General features: G+C 38.1%; 2 protein-coding genes across 2 annotated transcripts; both read right to left on the bottom strand.

Annotated features, from left to right (window-relative positions):
* LOC115750164 (wee1-like protein kinase) lies at positions 1-3,852 on the bottom strand. Its single transcript, XM_030687349.1, has 9 exons — positions 3,649-3,852; positions 3,512-3,578; positions 1,993-2,259; positions 1,601-1,668; positions 1,380-1,489; positions 1,264-1,304; positions 1,041-1,186; positions 231-584; positions 1-126 (listed from the first exon to the last, which is right to left on the bottom strand). Exons 1-9 carry the CDS (start codon positions 3,850-3,852, stop codon positions 1-3), a joined length of 1,383 nt encoding a protein of 460 aa, XP_030543209.1.
* A 4,819-nt stretch (positions 3,853-8,671) lies between these two features.
* Positions 8,672-14,155, bottom strand: LOC115750237 (wee1-like protein kinase). The gene is made up of 10 exons (XM_030687454.2): positions 13,643-14,155; positions 13,075-13,135; positions 12,924-12,990; positions 11,487-11,753; positions 11,215-11,282; positions 10,994-11,103; positions 10,880-10,920; positions 10,654-10,799; positions 9,201-9,554; positions 8,672-9,097 (listed from the first exon to the last, which is right to left on the bottom strand). The coding sequence occupies exons 1-10, from the start codon at positions 13,915-13,917 to the stop codon at positions 9,002-9,004; spliced, it is 1,485 nt and encodes a 494-aa protein (XP_030543314.1). The 5' UTR covers positions 13,918-14,155; the 3' UTR covers positions 8,672-9,001.
* Positions 14,156-20,459: the final 6,304 nt, after the last annotated feature.

Below are 20,459 nucleotides of genomic sequence, written 5' to 3'. Positions count from 1 at the left end.
TCAGCACCTGCTGTTAGTTATTTGTGTTGGCAGTTGGAATTCGTTCCTCCGAATCTTGTCGAAAATTGGATTCTCCAACAGTTCTTTCGCGGAAGGCCGCACGGTTGGATCTGGATCCATCATGACCTAAGCAAGTCAAGAACATCAGAAAGCCACCACGTTAAGGGTTTTCTCCAAAAGCGAGCAGCAAAACGACACTAGTCCCATTGAAAGAAACGAAGACACAGCACCTTCAGCAAATCCTGGAAGTGCAACGAATGGCCGGGGGGAAGAGGCAGATTTCCCTCTCTAAGACTCAGAAACTGAGGCCCGGATTTCGTCAAAGTCGACCCTGTTACAAGCTCATATACAGAAGCTCCCAAGGCAAAAATATCAACCTTGTCAAGATGATCAAACTTCCCGTTCAGGATCTCATGAGGCATGTACCGCGTATCGCCCTCCTGAACGGGTAGGCTGCTGTTAAGAAGAGCCGCGCAACCAAAATCACCGAGCTTGTATACTCCGTTATTGACGTAAATATTATCCGGCTTAACATCAAGGTGGGCAATTCCTCTGTCATGCATAAAAAGCAGTACTTTCGCAAGCTGCGGGTATTTGGACGTCAGCAATGGTAAATCATGGGGATCAAACATTAACCTTCACGACAAGATTAAAATCTATAACAATAGGCCACTATTGAAGGTAAACAAACAATTATCCAGCATTACTCATCCAGAAGATCTCTATCGATCTTCGACATGTATCACGTGCCCCCAAAAAATTGAAGCTTTAAGGTTCGACTCTCTGACAAACACAAATGAAAATTCGAAACACTGCTTTTCTTTTCCGCCAAGTATTCAAGATTCAAGTAACAATGCTATCTGCTTATGAAGATACCCTAATACTTTAGGAGAGGAGACCATACTCGTTTAGCGCCAGTATCAATCCTTAATTCCCAAAGAAAGTGACCATTGTTTCATAGATCGGTTGATATAAGCAACTTAATAAAGGCAATTCATATCAATAAAACATTGCCGTCATCATAGGAACTTGTGGTTAACCTGATGCAGCAATGTCAATGCGTCACATTCGGTTAAAAGTGAAGATTTCCGACAAGACAAGCTATCATCACAGAGCTCCATCTGAATGTAAAGATGATCATTTTCGAACCAAGAAGAGTAGTATCCAACAATGTTCTCGTGAGAGCCTGTAACAAACATGCTAATTAGAGAAAATCACGTATCAGAGACACAAAGTTGAGGATAATGTAACCGGCATTGATACCTAAAGCTGCCAAAGATTGTACTTCCATCAAAGCTTTTCTCCTGCAAAACAGTGGGGTATCATATGCTGTTCAAATTAAGTGTTGAATGTCTGAAAGCAGTGCACGAGACAAATACTTTTCCGCGTCTTGACACAATGACCTGATGATTTGCTTCACAGCATACAAGCAGCCATCTATTCTGTTTAAAACTCTCCAAACGTGGCCAAAGTGACCAGTTCCAATTTGCTGGGAAGAATTAGCAAATTCACAAGTCAACCCAAAAGAAACATGAATTTCTGCATAGTGAAGAGTAGCTATATACTGTATATGCAGAAGACTTCGATTGTTAATAGAGACCTCAATTTCTAGGAAATCGGTATGGAAACGTGAGGGACCAGCTCCTCCGGTGACAGAAGAGAATAAGCCTGCATAATGCCTTACTTGTTAAACAGGAAATGTACATAAATGTCTAAAACTGAAACAACAAACAAATTATTAGCAATGCCAATAGGGGTATGGCCTACTGGTAAGTAAAGGGATTGGGGGGGTGGGGATGCTAGTATTATAGGTGTAGGATTCGACTCCTGCGCTCTGCAAAGAGGCGGAGCAAAAGTCAAATAAATGGGAGTTAGAGACAGGACAAACCAACAACTAATTATTAACAATTTCTCATCATCAATTTTAGAAGATTTGACAGTAATTGGTACATCCTCACAGTGTTCGATGATCAACAGGCAATATAGACATACCGGCAGATTTGGACCTTTGATCTCCAAAAGGATCTATGTCAGTCTCCAACGCAAAACTGAGATACGGGTTTCTAATGCAAGGAGGGGGCTTGATCCTACAGCTCAAAGCAATGGCAGACTGTGGGGCAAAACTGTGAATCTGCTGCGTGCCATTCGACACTGTCTTCTCAACTTTAGCTTCTTGAGTTTCCGAACTATCTGGTGCAAGATCCTCTGTTTGCTGACTTCCAAAAAGAACGGGACTTTGGGGATTCAAGGTAACTTGATCTGGGGAAAGTCACAACAGTAAATGCCTCAAATTTTGAACTACAAACAGATCTTAACTATGACTATCGGAAATTTCGGCATCAAGAATTAGAAATGACTGACAAGAGCTAAACTGTATATCTTTTTTTATCTGCTGTCCGTATGTGCATGGAGATGAAAAATTAGAAAGTTTGAACAAGCGAGGCAAAGCAGTGATCAGATATATCATGCGGCTATTATTTTCATTATAAATGTGTCGAGGAATTCGGTATAATATCTCGACTTCAGTCCCCAGAATGATCTCTTTCCTTCAATATTCTCTGACTTGCTCAAGCAAGAGGACCTGGATCGATGATCCAACTCTTTGCAACTCCAATAACGTTAATGTCGTAACCGTGATGCATTATGTATAAAGCATATGATCTATCACAATTGAAAAAACACACCTCCAATTGTAGAAGCACAAAACCTGATCTAGCATCATCATGGCGACCATTGACCTTTATAAAGGTCGATGAAGAATCACAGTTGAGCATATAGATGTAAAAGGCTTCATCGAATTCTTAGGAAAGAATTCAGCTTACAATGAGAAATCCTCTCACTACTATCATTGATTAAATGACCCACAAACTTCACAAATCTAGAGAAGCATCCCCCGAAGCGAAAATCAAGTCGACGTTTGTCTCAATCATTGCAATTCACATCAACCGCTTACCTGCTTCATTTTGCATACTAACAATCGCGGTCGTCCAAATGAATGAATGAAGAAAGAAAACTAGAAAACCAACCCACTGTCTTTGTAACACCACTAATCAATAATAAGACTTTCCTTCCTTGTGCTCCCTTGTCGCCAAATTCACTCTCACAAAACTAAACACGCTTCCGCAAAAACTAACAGGTACTTATAGAGAAGATTTATCTAGCTACGACATCCCCTACTAACTAGTAGAAAAAAGGAGAAAAAAAAAAAAGGAATGTTCATCCAATATGCGACATGGTTGCATGATCAAATCAGCAGAGTAGGGTCCAACTGTTCTGTTAGACCTAGACGGAAGCTCTAGATTTACATTCGGTTTCCGTCCTACAGTTATGCATGATCCTGCCCATGAAGGCCATTGACAATGAGGCCAATGCATTCTCATGATTGCCCAGAATCCTAAAATATGTCCGACATATCACAGTAGTTTTGGGTGTCTAAATTCGATTCGGAGTTACTAACATGTGACATAGAAAAAACACTGAAAGAAGCATCAAGGGCACAACTAAAATATACCTCGCCGCAAGCTTTTGCCCTTAGTTGTATTAAGTTTCTCTGGTAATTTACGGCAAGAAAAGTTTTCCTGCATGAATATGCCAAAGATGTGACGTCAAAGTCAGACAAAGCAGAAAACAACTTCACGTCTACCTTACCTTGTTACAATCCAAGCTATCCATTAGATTTTCACGATCCGGGGTGGCATAATCAGGAGTGCTGCACCCGTGACAAATATAATACAAAACACAGCACTCCAGGAGCTTCTTTCTGTTGATGAGTACTGGAGATGCTGACGGAGAAGCTGTCTTGGCCTGTTGGCTTTCATCTTCCCGGGATCCTCCGACCACGTCTCCCGACATATCTCTCTCTCTCTCTCTCTCTCTCTCTCGATCTCAATCTCTCGAAATCGCAAGGACACGCACGCACGCAGTGACAAAGGGATTGGTAGAGAAAAGGTTATGAAAATTAGTTCTGCAGCGGACTTGGCCTTTATAGGTGAAGCTGATGAAGTTGTATTCGTACATGGAGTAATAATAAGTCCACATATAGTCAGATTCTCCTTTCAATAATGGGGAGTAGTTACAAAAGAAGAGTCAGTATGAACGCGCAGGAGCTGATGAATTTGGAGAATGTCTTTGATGAATCAATTCTTTATAAACTTTTGGGATGAACTAGTTTTCTTATCTCCCAACAACTCTGAGCAGTTGGTTTCACTTTGGTCCCCCTTGACTATCTCCAAAGTCCTTTCCAAAAGACTCGAAATGGCCCCATCCAGTCAACCTATTATAAACACAAAAGACGCTACACGTTTACCGTCTTCCATCTAAGGAAGTTTTTAATATGGCATGTCTTTGTTGAACAGGCAGATGGCGTGATTTTTTTTTTTTTTTCCAAAGAACCTAAAGATTCGCAACGCCACCCTCATCTCCTTCAAACCGGCACCACCACAACACGGTCAGATGTCACCTAGGGTTAGTCTCCTGGCTTCGCCAAACTCGACCAGACCGACCATGGGTCCGTCTTCCTCGAACGGGACCAGATTCGCCTTTCTTGAGAAATTCGATAGTTTGTCAAGAGTAGATCGATTGGAAAACACTTCAGGCTCAAACTTAGTTTGCCGATACTAAATTTTTTGAGTCAATGACACTAACATGACCACTTGAAGTTGTGTATGGAAAGTACCATTCACCAGATGGTGAAGAAAGGGCTCCGGAAATCTGACAATTACGGAAGAAGTGAGGAAGAGAATATTGAAGCAAACTGAAAAAGTATTGTTATCAAGAAAAAAGACAGTTAACCTTATTTGCATTCATTAGAGAAAGGAAAGATTTTTCGCACAATAGTCATGCTAAGTTATGTCCACGAGCAGATGGTCTTTTTCAAGTTTGGAGAATAGGATGTTTCCACCACTTCCGATGGTGACTTGGCTGAGGGTGATCTAGAATATCTGGTCTCCTCGTTTCAACCACTCGGCGTGGGGTTTTCAACCTGGCCAGGATCGATAAATCTATTTTACTTATTTCGTCAGTCAACACGACTCGGTTGTTGTCTTTAGATTACAAATATGACACAACGAACGACTCGTTGTTGCTTAGTGCGCAGTAATTCAATCTTATAGGAGAGTTGTTCACACTTTCTATTGGATTTTGTCAATGAGTGCCTTTAGGCTTAGGGGCACCTGTTAAGCAGCCAATTAAGGAAATTTCACAGGTTTCGATACACTTGCTATCTTCGTGTTATGCATAACTAGTGTCTTAAAAATTGAATTATTTCAAATCAAGTATACTTGACAAGTGTTGCGAAAGTATTCATTAACGACACCCAATTTTAATTCATGATGGAAAAGTTGGCTCCGTATAATTTTGGACTCATACTGTTGATCATGATAGAGAGATTTCTTCATATAATTATCATCCAAAACTAAAGAGGACTTAGGTTGCGTTTGGTAGTGAGATAAAAGTCGGGATAGGATAAAATTCATCATATTCTGTGTTGGTTCCTACCTAAGATAGGATAAAGTCGGATATATGGGGATGAATAAAAATATCTTGGGGAGGTGAGATAAAGATAGATATGATTTCTTATATCCATATAACAAAAGCTATTTTTCATGTAACACACTTCTTGAATAAAATTAAATAAAATATTACTAAAATTTAAAAATTGGATTCTAATATAAAAAAGAAACTTCAAAATAACAAACATATATAATGAACAATTTTCATTCTTTTATAATTGTATTTCTCTATATGTGATTTTCTTTCTATTCTACAATATATAAGGTATATATATCAGTATCCATATTCATTACATACTTTTGGTATCTACAATTACTTGAAATGCGTTTGGATAACATCCTTTTCCGATTGGTCACAGGTTCAAATCCTATCATCCCTACCTATTACTTCTCGTATGAGCAGTAATGAGGGATTCTTTGAAATTGATTAAAATCACGAGATTTCATTTTAGGATTCTATCCGTTATGTGCATTTTTTCGCTTGCCAAGTGGATATTATTATAGTTTAGTGATTTAATAAATTTTATTGACAAAATGATGGAGGGAATAATAAATAAATAAATAAAAAGAGAGTATATATAATTAATTATTTAGTAAATAAAAATGAAGTAGAAGAAATCCGATTTTAAATGAACAAATTCAAACTTGAAAAAGATCTTTAGAATTCAATACGTCTCCTTCTTCCCTTTATCTTTGGTTCATGTCGAAGCCTCACAACTTCTTCATAGTTCTCCCTTCTCGTCAAAACTCCACGAAAATGATGAGAGAGGAGAAGGATTCATAGCTCTTTGTTCATGTCAAAGCTCCACGAAAATGACGATGGAGTCAAAGTTCCTTCTCCCGTATAACTGTCTGGTTCACGTCAAAAATCCACGAAAGCAGCAAAAGAGTTGAAACTCATCTTTTCCGTAACTCTATTGTTCATATTGAAGTTTCACGCAAAGAGGCAAAAGAGTCAAAGCACTATGTTTTTTTTATAATTATGAAGGTGAATAATCATGATGCCTCTCTCTTACTAGATTTGGTGTTCGCTGGTTGATCTACCTCGTCGATGTTGTTATAACCCATTTACATTTTTTGTCATTATTCAACTTATGACTCTAGAATGCTATAATGATTTTTCTATTTAAGATGTAGATCGTCTGATAATAATACAATAATGATGGAGGTTATTTGCATTTATACATTTGTGGTTCCTTTAGCAATGAATGATGAGGTATTTTTACCATTGTTGTTTGTTCAGTTACATCGATATGTGTTCATACCAGACAATAGATGTGATGGGATATAAAAGTATCCAACTTTATTATTGCAATTCACCCAAATAGTGGATAAATATAGGAAGATTCATGTATTTATTATGTTATCCTATCGAATCATATCCAGGTTAAAAATCCAGATGATCAAACGCAATCTTATGGTGCATTTGTTTGGGGAAAAACTCCATGAAAAACGAAAATTATTTTAAGGAAATCATTTTCCACGAATATTTTCTTTTCTTTTCTTTTATTTGGTGATATGTGACCGAAAATAATTTCTGGTATTTGGATCTCATTTGGAAAATGATGTTAATCTCATGACTTTATCTCGAGGCAAAAAAAAATCAAAATTTCAAATTTTCTTTTGTTTTTTATTTTTATCTTTTTCTTTGTCTTCTTCCTTCGCAGGTCACCGGGCCACGAGCATGGCTTGTGACTGGCCACATGAGGTCAAGCCTCATCGGGATTTGGCAAGCTAGAGCCTCGTTGGTCTTAGATGAACTTGAGCTCGCCGAATATAGCGAGGCTCGACGTGATGTGTCTAGTCACCGAGGTTCGGCGACCGGCGAAGGAAGAAGACAAAGAATAAAAATTATAAAATATTAAACAATTCGATATAAGCAATTTTGTAAAGTGTTTTCATATATTTAGATTAAGAAATTCACTTTCCTAATTTTATGCATAAATTTTCCATTGACTAAAAAGTGTTTTCCATAAGCTAAGTCATTTTTTACGAACCAAATGTGTGAAAGTTCTGAAAATGCAAGTCCACAAAAAACACTTTTACTCAAACATTCCCGAAAAATACTTTCACTCGAACAAATTCATCGTTAATCAATTCAACTTTGGAAGACGCACCACCATTTTTCACTCCAGAGTCCAGAGGATAGAGAATCCCGCGGCTTTCCAGACATGGTCACATGCGACACGTATGCTTGATTACATCTTTGGAAATCTGCCTCAAATTTTTTGACTTTAGGCTAATCGCACAACATGTGATTTGATTAATAAATCAAATGTTTCTACCGGAAAGTTAGAATTAAACTACCAACTAATCGACGGTCCTAGATTCGTAGGCATTGTCAAAGGTGTCGCACTTTTAAAGCCTTTTAAGATTTGCACTTTGGTCCTTCTAGTTTTTGGGGAGCACGTTTCTTTCCTCCTCCCTCCGTCCTCCCCCTTTACTTTCTTTCAGCAGTTCAATCGTTCCAACTACTTACCGTTCGAATGAAATGTTCCATTGAACGCGACGACTGTACGTATAAGCCTCTACGCACACGAAAAAAAAAAATTGAAAAACTATTCTAGTCCTTGCGCTTTGTTTTGTTATGAAACTACAGTGCTCTACTATTTTCCTTTTTATGAGAATTTAAGTATCATCTAATAGTTCCATCTCAAGTTTAAAGAAAAATATGCAATGGAGCTGGAGGGTTCCTTGTCTGGAAACGGACAAACCCGTTGCTCCAATTAGGCAGTAGGTAAAAGGACATGATCTTGGACATCTTGGGTTTAAGATTAAGGATTGCATGATTAATGCCTTTGAAAACTACTGCCTCCATAGCAATTAGCAACCACCTTTGACCTCTGTTTTTTTCCAAAGGACTATTGTGCTGTTATCTCACTTTCTTGTGAAGTGCTTGACATAATCTTGTGAAATGAGAACCGGAAAGTTTCTACTTCTCAAGGACAAACTCATCATTTCTACAATGAGTTATTTTTTTTCATGCCAGGATTCGACAAAACTCCAGACAACTCGATTGGTTTTGTAGATACTGGCAACTCCAAAGCCATAGTCGTCGAACTAGAATTATGACTGAACTCTTCAGCATGCTGCAAGAAAAATGAAATAGGTGACTTCCCATAGATCAAATGACTGGTTCTAAGCTTAAAGTAGGTGTCTATACAACTGGAATGAATTATATCAACCGTAAGAACAGCAAGCACCGACAGATCCTTCATGGCGGGTAACAAAATGATGTTCGGACTCTTGAAACGAACATGGCTTTTCTGCTACGCAGCATATCTTTGCTTGCTGTTCCCATTTACCGATCCAGCACCATTACAGCACAAAAATTGGTGCACGTATTAGCCAAAGAATAAAAAGCAAAATCGGCACTCGATTTTCCTAGTACCTTCGTAGTCAACTTCACCCGACTGGTCACTGATACATTCAGCGCCTGTGGTTAATTATTTATGCTCGTGGTTGAAATCCGATTACTGTACTGTCTTGGCTTAACTCTTTCCATTCCTCTGAATCCTGTCAAAAATTTGATTAGCCACTAGTTCTTTCGCAGAAGGCCGGGTGGTGGGATCTGGATCCATCATGACCTAAAGAAGTTAAGAACATCAGAAAGCCGCAAAATTGACAGTTTTCCTCGAAAACAAAATTCTAAAGGACACGAGTCCCATTTAAAAAATGAAGACACAGCACCTTCAGCAAATTCCGGAAATGCAGTGAATGGCCAGGGAGAAGGGGCAGCTTTCCCTCTCTAAGATTCAGAAACTGAGGCCCAGATTCCGGCAAAGGGGACCCTCTTATAAGTTCATAAATAGAAGCTCCCAAGGAAAATATATCAACCTTGTCCAGATGATCAAAATTGTCATTCAGGATCTCCTGAGGCATGTACCGTGCATCACCCTCCTCCACAGGTAGGCTGTTATTAAGGAGAGTCGCACAACCAAAATCACCCAGCTTGTATACACCATTCTTGACATAGATATTATCCGGCTTAACATCAAGGTGGGCAATTCCTCTGTCATGCAGAAAAAGCAATGCTTTCGCAAGCTGCAGGTATTTTGACATTAGCACGTGTAAATAAAGGCGACAAACCATTAACCTTCATGACAAAGATAACTAAATACAAAATCCATAATAGGCCGCTATATCTTGTCAATGGAAACGAACACGGCCTTTTATTATGTAATGAGGAAAGGAGCTACAGCCAAATTTTCCATTGCACTGTCACTGCATTACACAGGACATGATCACAGAGATATCTGAAGTACTGATAACCCAAAAACATCTTATAACTAAATGGAGCTTTGTGAACCCCCAGTACAATAGAAAGTCACAAATACTATATACAATGGAAGTTCATCAATAGCATTCACATAGCCATTGGTCACACAAATCCTATACTAGGAAATTGATAGTCTGTTTACTCTTCGAAGAAGGAAAAACCTTTTTAATTTCATCTTTTGCAACTAAACCCATCTTTTGAAAAAGGACATGCCACATTCATAAATCCAACCTTTAAGTTCTTAGAGCAATAGCACCTAAAATCCCCTCGCTATGCAAGCATGATGAATAAGATATGATGGATCATGATTGAAACAATCATAAACCCAAAGTCAAGAATCCCACTTGAATAGTTAAAATACTTAGTGGAATAGTGCATGCAAAGAACACCAGTATAACCTCAAGGGAAGACGATGTAGTGGGTCCTAGTCAAGCAAGTATTTCCATCTTACTCTCCCTTTTCACACTTACACATGCTAGACATATTTCCCACTACCAATTCTTCCAGTCTGCAAGTGAAGGTAAACACGCATTTATCCAGCATTATCTGTCACAATATTTCTATTGATCTTCGACACGTATCACCTTCCCCCTAGAGAATGAAGCTTGAAGATTCGACTCTTTAATCAGTACAAATAAAAATTCAACAGAACTGCTTTTCTCTCTATTCAAAATTCAAGTGGCAACTTAACTGCTTGCGAAGTGAACCTAATAGTTGAGGAGAGGAGGCTATGCTCGTTTAACGCCAGAATCAATCCTTTTTTAATGCCATTGACCATTGCTTCATGGGTTGCTTGATAGAATAACATAATAAAGACCATTTATATAGTAAAACATTCTCTCATCACATAAACTTGTGGTTAACCTGATATAAAGCTGTCAATGCGTCACATTCGGTTAAACGTGTAGACTTCTGACTAGATAAGCTGTAATCACAGAGCTCCATCTGAATGTAAAGATGCTCATTTTCAAACCAAGAGGAGTAATATCCGACGATGTTCTCATGAGAGCCTGTAACAAACATGGTAACATTTTTAGAGAAAATCATGCAGCAGAATTCAAAATTGTGGTAATGAAACGGGCATTGATACCTAAAGCTGCCAAAGATTGTACTTCCATCAAAGCTTTTCTCCTGCAAAACAGTGCATATCATATTCTGTTCAAATAAGTGGCGCATGTCTGAAAGCAGTGCATGAGGCAAGCACCTTTCCGAATCTAGATACAATGGCCTGATGCTTTGCTTCACAGCATACAGGCAACCATCTATTCTCTTCAAAACTTTCAAAACTCGGCTGAAGTTACCAACTCCAATTTGCTGGGAATAATTTGCAAATTAAAAAGTCAACCCAAAAGAATCTTGAATTTGTGTATAGTAAGGAGTAGCTATATGCTATATTTGCAAGAGGCTTTAATTTGGAATAGAGACCTCAATTTCATGGAAATCGGTGTGGTACCGTGAGAGACCATCTCCTCCGGTAATAGAAGAGAATAAGCCTGCATATTGTAGCATAAAGCAAAACAATAAACGTGCATAAACATCGTAACTGAAACAGCGAACAAACCATTTGCAATTTCTCATTATCAATTTCTCTTCTTTTTTCCTAAAGACTTGGCATATATAGTATGCACAATTTAGAAGACTGATTACGATTTGTGCATACCACATGACTCAATAATTAACAGGCAATATACGCATACCAGCACATTTGGACCTTTGATTTCCAAAAGGATCTATGTCAGTCTCTGATGCATCACTGAGATATGGGTTTCTGATGCAAGGAGGGGGCATGACCCTACAGCGTAAAGCAATGGCAGACTGGGGGACATAACTGTGTATCTGCAGCTTGCCATTTGATACTTTTTTCTCAATTTTAGCTTCTTCAATTTCCAAAGTATCCTCGGCAAGATCCTCTATTTGTTGACTTCCAGAAAAAATGGGACTTTGAGGATTCAGGGTAACTTGATCTGAGGAAAGTCACAATAGTAAACACCTCAAATTTGAAGTACTACAGATGACAATTACTACAATGGGATATGTCAACATCAATAAGAGAAATGGCTGGTAAGATCTAAACTGTATATCTTTGTTTATGTGCTTTCTGGAGGTGCATGCAGATGAAAAAATTGAATCCAAACTACTCAAAAATGGGCATTGACAATTTAAAAAATATGAACACGCGAACCAAAGCCGCAATCAAACATATTATGTGGCTATTGGTGCCCAAGACTTCGGTACAATTTCTCGATTCCATCCCTCGAATGATCACTTTCCTTGAACATTCTTTGACTTGCACAAGCAAGAGAACCTGGACAGAGGATCCTGCTCCTCGCAACTCCCATAATGTTATCATAATCAGTATGCATTACTTATAAAAAAACCTTTGACCCATCAAAATAAAAACAAGACTCTTCCAATTGTAGAAGCACAAAACCTGATCTAGCATCATCATGGAAATGATCGACCTTTAAAGAGGTTGATGACAATTACAGATGTTTATATGAATCTCAAAGGCTTGATCGTATTCGTAGAAAAGAATACAGCGTACACTAAAAACAAATTCTCTCAATACTGTCATTAATAGATTACCCACAAACTCTGCAAATCTAGAGAATTATCCCTCAAAGTGAAAATCAAGTCAGCATTTATCTCAAACATTCCAATTCATGTCAACCACTCACCTGCTTTATAATGCATATTAAAAAGATCATGATACTTATAGAGAAGATTTATCTAGATATAACCTATTAAATGGTTCAAAAAAGAAAACACCGTCCATCTAAGGTGTAACATGGTTGAATGATTAAACCAGCTGAGTAGAACCCAACTATTCTATAAGATGACCCCACCCAGGAGAATAATTTTCGTCTATTTGTTCAACCCAGACAAAAGCTTTAGATTCACAGTCTATCCCAAGCGTATGAACCGGCCATTCCATTACGTCCTACGGCTATTCAGGATCCTGCCCGCGAGGGTCATTGACAATGAGGCCAATGCATTCTCATGATTGCCCAGAATCCTCAAAGATGTTAACAGATTACATTAATATTTCAGGCATCTAAAGAAATCTATTCGAGTTACTAACATGTGAAATGGAAAACATATACAAAAGCATCAAAGGCACAGCTAAAACATACCTTGCCGAAATCTTTTGCTCATAGTTGAATTTAATTTCTCTGGTGATTTAGGGCAAGAAAAGTTATCCTGCATGAATAGGATGGGAAAACTTATGCCAAAACATTTCATCAAAGTCAGACAAAGCAGAGAATAACATCACATCTACGTCACCTTGTTATAATCCAAGCCATTCGCTAGATTTTGATTGTCTGGGGTGATATAATCAGGAGTACTGCATCCAAGGCAACAAAGTTATCAAGGAAACTTGAAGTTAATAAACTCCATTTATTCTGCTCAAAGCAGAGTAAATACATCAACATACAAAACCAGGCCTAACTTCCATGTTTTGTCTTCATTGTCAAATTCTCTTTCAACGACGATGATGTTTAACTCCAACTTCGGTCTGTCAGCACAGCTTAAAAGCTTGCATTTGCTAAGTTCATTGGAATACAAAGATGCTACGTTCAAATCCACACCATATCTCCGTCAAGCAACCACGCAATATGACGCTTCGTAATTCCAACGTCCGTGTCCATTGTAGTCCACTTTGCTCCCTAGACGGGAGCAAACACGAGGGACTGAAGCACTACGCGCTCCCCCACCCCCCAAAGAAAAGATATAAAAATGAACCACCAGCTCCCCATATAAACAAGCCCTCGAGCAAACTCTAGAAGAAGCCAATAAAGCCAAAGACGAAATCAGAGATCAGCTTCGAAGAACACAGGACAACGTCCATTACCAGAAGAAATCCTGACTGAGGATGCAATCGGCGCCGGCGTTGGACTCGACGTCGTGAGCGAAGGCGCAGAGAGAGGGGTCGGATCCGAGGAGGCTCGGGAAGAGAGAGGGCTTCGGATTGGCAGAGGAAGAGGATTGATGGTTGGGGTGGAGAGAGAGGAGGGACACTTGCCCTAGCTGGACGTCCCAGCTCTCCGCCATTGTCGTCCCCTTCGTCTCGGTGCTCTTCCTCCCTTTGCCGTGGCTACTGGTTCGCTTCACGCTCTTCCTCTTCATCTCTCTCTCTCTCTCTCTCTCTCTCTCTCTCTCTAAATCTCGAATTTCGCGAATGTTTTTGGTTTGCTTTTGCTTCGGATGGGATGGAGTGGAGGTCACTGCGCGGGGTCTTGTCGGCTTCGTGAAAAGGTGCGAAGCGATTCAAATTTGCGCGGGGTCTGAATCCGGGGCGGGCGAGTGATCGGACGCGACGAGGACTACCGTGTGGCCCGGTCAATTGACTGATCAGAACCGTACGTCTTGCCTACTTTGACGACGACCCCGTCATCTTGGGCTCTTGACCTTTACCCGGATAGCCAGGGGTCAGGAAGTGCGAAAGGGGTCGGGCGAGTACAAATACGACTCGATCGATGATTTTAAGGATGCGTGACAGTGGATCCTCCTCCAACCAAAAACTAGTGCAAATCCGGGCCTGTATAACAAGGACTTTGATCCAAAAAAGTGATTTTTATTAAAATTAATTTTTTTCAATTCCGTTCTACTGGATGAGTTTTAGAGAATCAAAACGTATTTGATAACCGCACAAAATTTATATTCCTGAAACAGAAACGCGTTTGGTAACCGCATTAAATTTTTATTTTCGAGAATAATTTCTCTTCTCAATTTTTGTCATTTATTGATTAATTCGTTATAGATTAATTCATATTGATTCTTTTATAAAACATATTGCATATTGCATAAATATTTTTTCATGATATTCCGTATTTTATATAACATGTTGCATATTGCATATAACATTCATATTGATTCTTTTAAACCTCCGAGCTAAGCCAATGATAAGTTTTCACGCAGGTTGTTTATGTCTTTTTTCAAATTTTCTAAAACTAGAATTAGTCTAGAGTACCTAAACCTAGGCAAATCACAATCAACGAAATCAAGTGTGCATTCAAATAATCATGGCATGGATAAATCCCATACAAAATCCTAATGAAGCCCTAAAGACTTAGAGAAATGCGGTTCGGATTTAATTTCAAATGTGTTTATGATTTTCCTAAAAAAGAATAACATCTATGAAATATAGGAAATATAGGCCAAATTTTATGAAAATGAGGTCCAACTAGCCTAATCTAAGATTTTTTTTTTTTTTTTTAGGGATTTTCTGGAATTTTTCTGATTTTTTCAATTTTTTTCGAATTTTTTACATCTTTATTATCATATATGTTTTTTCTAGAAAATGAGACCTCGTTTTGCTTTAAGTCGAGGAAAAAGTGATGAGAAAACTAAAAGGGAAAAGTGAGAAATGTGAGATTTTATTCTATCTCGTGATTCTCAAAAGTGATTTTTTTTTGTTCTCATTTTTGCCTCAAAATTGTTCCTTAAAACAGAATCGGAGAATCAAAGTCATTTCCATTACCAAGCCCGATTCTCATCATTTTTTTATTTCGGGAACAAAATCGGAGAATGAGAATAGTTACCATGTAGGCTCTTAGAGTCCGTACATTTACAACTTTATCAATGATTTTAAGGATTTGTGAGAGTGGATCCTCCTCAAACCAAAAAAAAGTGTAAATCTAGAGTCTCTTTGTTTAACGAAAAATTCGAGATTTTTTTTTTTTTTGAAAAATTTCAAATAAGGGCCTAAAGTATTTTCATTTTTTTTTTAAATAAGGGTCTCAAGTAGATCTTATTTCAAATAATGACCTAAAATACCTTCATGTTTTCAAATAAATGCCTGAAATGAATCTTGTTTCAAATAAAAATCTGAAATGGTCATGAATTCTCAAAAGAGAGCTTGATTTCAATGGCACTTTCGTCATCTATCTTTATTTGATTTTTTTATTTTTTATTAGTTTTTCCTTTTTCTATTTTCTTAAAAATTAAAAAACAAAAAACATAAATAGAGGCGAAAGGGGCAAACGCCGCCCACCCACGACGAGGGGAGGGGAGGGGCGAAGGCCGGCAGGGTCGTCGGCGCCTCTACAAGAGCCAACAACCTGGGTGACCGGAGGCAAAAGCCAGCAAGCCCTCACCGAGGCACCGACAGCCATAGGCGGAAGGGGCGCCCTCCCACTTGTGTGGTTGTGTTTTCTTTTCTTTGAAAAAAAAAAAAGAAAAATGGAGAAATGATAAAAATGTCTTTTAGGTCAGGCCCTTTTTTTAAACTTTAAGATCACTTCAGGCTAGTCACGGCCGGTTCCGGTTCCACGAAAAGGTGGAACCGGAACCGGCCGTGAAAAATGGCGGTTCCGGGCCTGTTCCCGGGCCTGTTCCGGTTCCGCTCCGGAACCGCCGGTTCATTCCGATTCATTTTTAATAATAATTTTTAAAATAATAAATAATAAAATAAATATAATAAATTATAAATTATAAAATACAATTAAATTGTACATTGTAATAAAATCTGGGGAAAAAAAAAAAGAAGGAATGGGCTTGAACTTAATGAATTATCATTAAGCGGCCTACATATCTTCTTGGGGATAGAAGAATCAAAGCCCATGTAGTTCTTTTTACCTTTGAGAACCCCAACTTACCTCATCGTCAATCGTCACTACCCGTTGTGGTACCCGTGGCGGTGGTATCTCCAACATTATCGCTAAAAAATTCGTGTTCACGATCTAACTCTTGGTGTCGATATTTCGCCCTCGTCCAATCGCCGACACAAGCTTGAGCTTCCACAGAATCCGGACTTAATCTTGAACGGCGAGAGTCCAAAATTAATCCTCCAGAACTAAATGCTTGTTCAACTGCAACCGTTGAAGAAGGGGTTGCTAATATTTGACGAGCGATGAGGGCGAGAACCGGATACTCGATTTGGTGACTCTTCCACCACTTCAGGATTTCGAAATCTGTACTATGTTCTGCATCACGAAACTCAAATTGAGTGGTTAACTATTTTTCTAATTCAAAAATATTACCTGTTGCCCCTTTTTGTTTTTTTTGCCTACTCTTAAGCATATTATACCCTCTACTAAGTGAACTACCACCTTCGCTACGTGAGGCAGTAGATTGTAAAGATCCATAATCACTTAAACCATATCTACTACAAAATTCTCCATATAATGCTACTATAGATTCTTTAACATGTCCTAATATATTTGAAATATCTATTGAATCATCCAAATGTAAACAATCATGATAATACACATTCAAATAATCTTGTAAACCGTCTAATTTAATACGTGGATCAAAAACAATACCAACTAAATAGACAAGAGGAATTTGCAAATAATAATGCAACCATTTTTCTCGCATTACTAAAATAGTTTGACCTAATTCGGTATCTTTTTCATATTCACTAAAAACACTACTAATATTAACACACTCTATTAAAAATAAATGTGTTGTAGGATAATAAATACCAGATAAAGTCTTAGTAGCATCATTAAAAAATTTCAAAATATCTAAAATTTTCTTGCAAACGTCCCAATGTTGAGGAAGTAAAGTAATTTCGGGAATATTTTGTGAAATAAACATACATAATAAATCTTTATATTCAAAAGTTTGCCGAAGCAACTCGTACGTAGAATTCCAACGAGTCGGAATATCTTTTGGAAATCTTCTTGGCATTCTCCCATTTTGTTTACAAAATTTTCCCCATGATTTCATACATTGGGGACGACTCCATAAAAATTTAATTGCACTTTTTATTGGGGCGAGAGAAGTGTCAAGAGTTCGTAAACCATTTTGTACACATAAATTTAAAACATGACAAGCACATCTAATGTGAAAAAATTGTCCGCCAAAAGTGGGTTTGCAAATATTTTCTAATTCGGGAATAGAAGCGGTATTTGCGGCGGCATTATCAAAACCAATTGAAAATACTTTATTTATTAAATTATATTCTTCTAAAACTTGCCTAATTATTCTATAAATATTATGAGCCGAATGGCTTTCATCAAAAACTCGGAATGCAATAAGTCTTTTTGAATCATCCAATTGTCATCTATCCAATGACACGTGACACCCATATAAGAATGAATTTGCCAAGGATCACTCCAAATATCGCTACCTATATGCACACGTCCATTGAATTCCGCAAAAAATTTTCCTAAAGATTTTTTTCCTTTTTTATAAAGATGAAAAACTTCGCGTTTAAGAGTATTTTTTGGAATAGTTGGCGCTATGCGAACCAACGCAGTATTTATCAAATATTTCATATTAAAATTTTCACCAAGTATTAAACGGAGCATGATCAAGGGCAACATATTCACCTAATGTTTGTTTATAAAGTGCTTCAGTGAAACGAAATAAAGGATGAGGCTTAGAAGTGGCGTACCCGGAAATTTGTTGTTGCGTATTGTCGATCCCCGCTTGCGTTGGATGTTTTTTCGTCAAATGCCGACGGAATGTTCCGTAGCCGTCTCCTTTCGTGAATTTATAAGTTTGCGAACAATATTTACATTTTACATTATATTTACCTTCGACTTCATCACGTATCTTGTCGAAGTGTAGCCACAAGTCCGATGTATTATCTCGGCCCTTCCGTTCCGGCTCATTTGCCGTTGACGTTTCTTCGACACCGAAGGAGAGGATGAAGACTTTCTTGTGTTGGGATGTGCTCGACGTTCGGAATCGGGACATAGTTGATATTATCGTCGTCGTCTTCCCAACTTGCATACTCACGAGGATCGTATTCATGAAAGGGATACTCGGAATCTCCCATAGCCATCTTGCCCTTGTCGGCATTTCTGCTTCCACTTGCCATTTTTGAGAGAATTGATCGGAAATCCGATTGAGAGAATTGAGTCGGGATTGAGAGAATTGGGAGAATTTGAGCGATTTGAGAGGATTTCAGAGAGAATTCGAGAGATTGTTCGGAGAATTTATGACAAAAATGAAAGGGGAAGCATATGCATTTATAGGCAAGAATCATTTTTTTTTATTATTTTTTTTTTTTTTAAAAAATGGAAAGCAACGGCCCAAAGCCGGGGGGAGGGGGGCCCGGGCGTAGAGCCGCACTTTTATTTTATTTTATTTTTTTTTTATGATTGGAACCGGCCCGAACCGCGGTTCCGGGCCGGTTCCCACGTTTCCGGAACCGTGGGCCCGGTCAACGGGCTGGTTCCGGGCCCACGGGCCCAAATGGCCCCCTCTACTTCGGGCCCTTGAAACATCATGTTATGCCAATTCAGGTCTTTATTTGAAATAAGGTTCACTTGAATCCTTATTTGAGAAAATGAGAACACTTCGAGTCTTTATTTGAAATTTTTCATTTTTTTTCAAAAAATTCAAAAATTGGAAAGCATTTTTGACACATGATTAATTATAACTCTTAAAAAAACGAAAATTATTTTTCGTTATCCGTAAAAATTATAAAAAAAGAAGTTTTAAACCTACTATATTTATGTCAATTTGGTCTTAAACTTTCGACAATTTGTCGAAGTAGTTTTTGCGGTCAATTTTGACTATAATACGCTAACATGACAATTCAGCCCCCGTACTACATGTCACATGTTTCATCCATTCCCTTTTTGTTAGTTATTGACTAAAGTCTCGATGCCATACCATCGCCATCGCCGGCCTTCTCTCACGCATGTCCTTTTTTCCTTTCAAATTTTGAGGCTAAAGTACATTATAAGTGTCAAAATTAGTATACGGCGCTTCCTTTACAGTTAAAACTTTCAAAACGATCACTTAAGCGCTAATTTTTTTGAAAAACGCTCACTTCAATGCCAACTCTGACTTAAGCCGACGTGTCTCACCGGAAATCCAATGCGACCATTTTTTATTAATATTTGAGATGACATGGCTCGTCAGAATTGGCGATAAAGTGAGTATTTTTCAAAAAATTTGACACTTAGGTGATCATTTTGAAAGTTTGGATGCTGAAGTTAACATTTTTTAAAAAATTTGACACTTAAATAATCATTTTAAGAGTTTTGGCATTGAAGTAAGTATCGTACACGAGCTTTAACTCTTGTATTGTACTTAAGCCAAATTTTGAATATACAAGACATGGTGCACCAACTATGGGAAGAATATGTTCGAGTATAAACGAATCTTCTCCTCTTGCATTGCCGTCCCACTCAAAATCCCACCTTTTCTTTTTCCATTTTATTCTAATTTATCAAATATTTTTTCGAAAGTATCTCCACCGATGCGAGATAGGCCGGAAAGCCCAACACCCGGGCTTTTATCCTTTTAGGTACTAAAGTATTATTATTTTTTTTGTTAATCTATCCCCATCCCTAACCCTTCCCTTTATCAGATTTTTGCTCAGTCTCTTTACAAAGCGTGAAAGTCGAACCATCTATCTACGATACTAACGTCGTAAAAGTTAAATAAACGGAATATGGGTATATTATTTTTATTAGAACTGGAAAATAAAATAAACTAATATGTTAATTATCTTTGCATCATGTACTCTTAGATATTGACGAAGTCAACTTCATTACAGCTTCCAAAAAAAGAAAAAAGAAAAACTTCGCCACAGCTTTCAAAAAACAAAAACAAAATAAAACAAACCACGTAGAAAGCTAGGCGGTCTATCTTTCGGCGTTGGGATTCCATGTACATAATATGGACAACTTTCGAAAAGGACAATAGCACAAATGGTCCGCGAACTTTAATGCGATGTGTGATATCCCTCGTGAATTTTTAAT

This window comes from Rhodamnia argentea, chromosome 1 (genome assembly GCF_020921035.1).
Source record: "Rhodamnia argentea isolate NSW1041297 chromosome 1, ASM2092103v1, whole genome shotgun sequence".
In the NCBI taxonomy this organism is placed as follows: Eukaryota; Viridiplantae; Streptophyta; class Magnoliopsida; order Myrtales; family Myrtaceae; genus Rhodamnia; species Rhodamnia argentea.
Note: the sequence above shows the minus strand (reverse complement) of the source record. Positions and strands in the feature narration are given on the sequence as shown.

Excerpts from the sequence above, each read along its gene's own strand:
- LOC115750164 (XM_030687349.1), bottom strand. The coding sequence starts at position 3,852 with ATGTCGGGAGACGTGGTCGGAGGATCCCGGGAAGATGAAAGCCAACAG. Across the intron at positions 3,579-3,648 it reads ATAGCTTGGATTGTAACAAG|GAAAACTTTTCTTGCCGTAA; the intron begins GTAAGGTAGACG and ends ATATTCATGCAG. Across the intron at positions 127-230 it reads ACTTCCAGGATTTGCTGAAG|GTCATGATGGATCCAGATCC; the intron begins GTGCTGTGTCTT and ends TGACTTGCTTAG.
- LOC115750237 (XM_030687454.2), bottom strand. The coding sequence starts at position 13,917 with ATGAAGAGGAAGAGCGTGAAGCGAACCAGTAGCCACGGCAAAGGGAGG. Across the intron at positions 11,283-11,486 it reads TCAAAGGTCCAAATGTGCTG|GCTTATTCTCTTCTATTACC; the intron begins GTATGCGTATAT and ends TACAATATGCAG. Across the intron at positions 9,555-10,653 it reads CATTGACAGCTTTATATCAG|CTTGCGAAAGCATTGCTTTT; the intron begins GTTAACCACAAG and ends AAATACCTGCAG.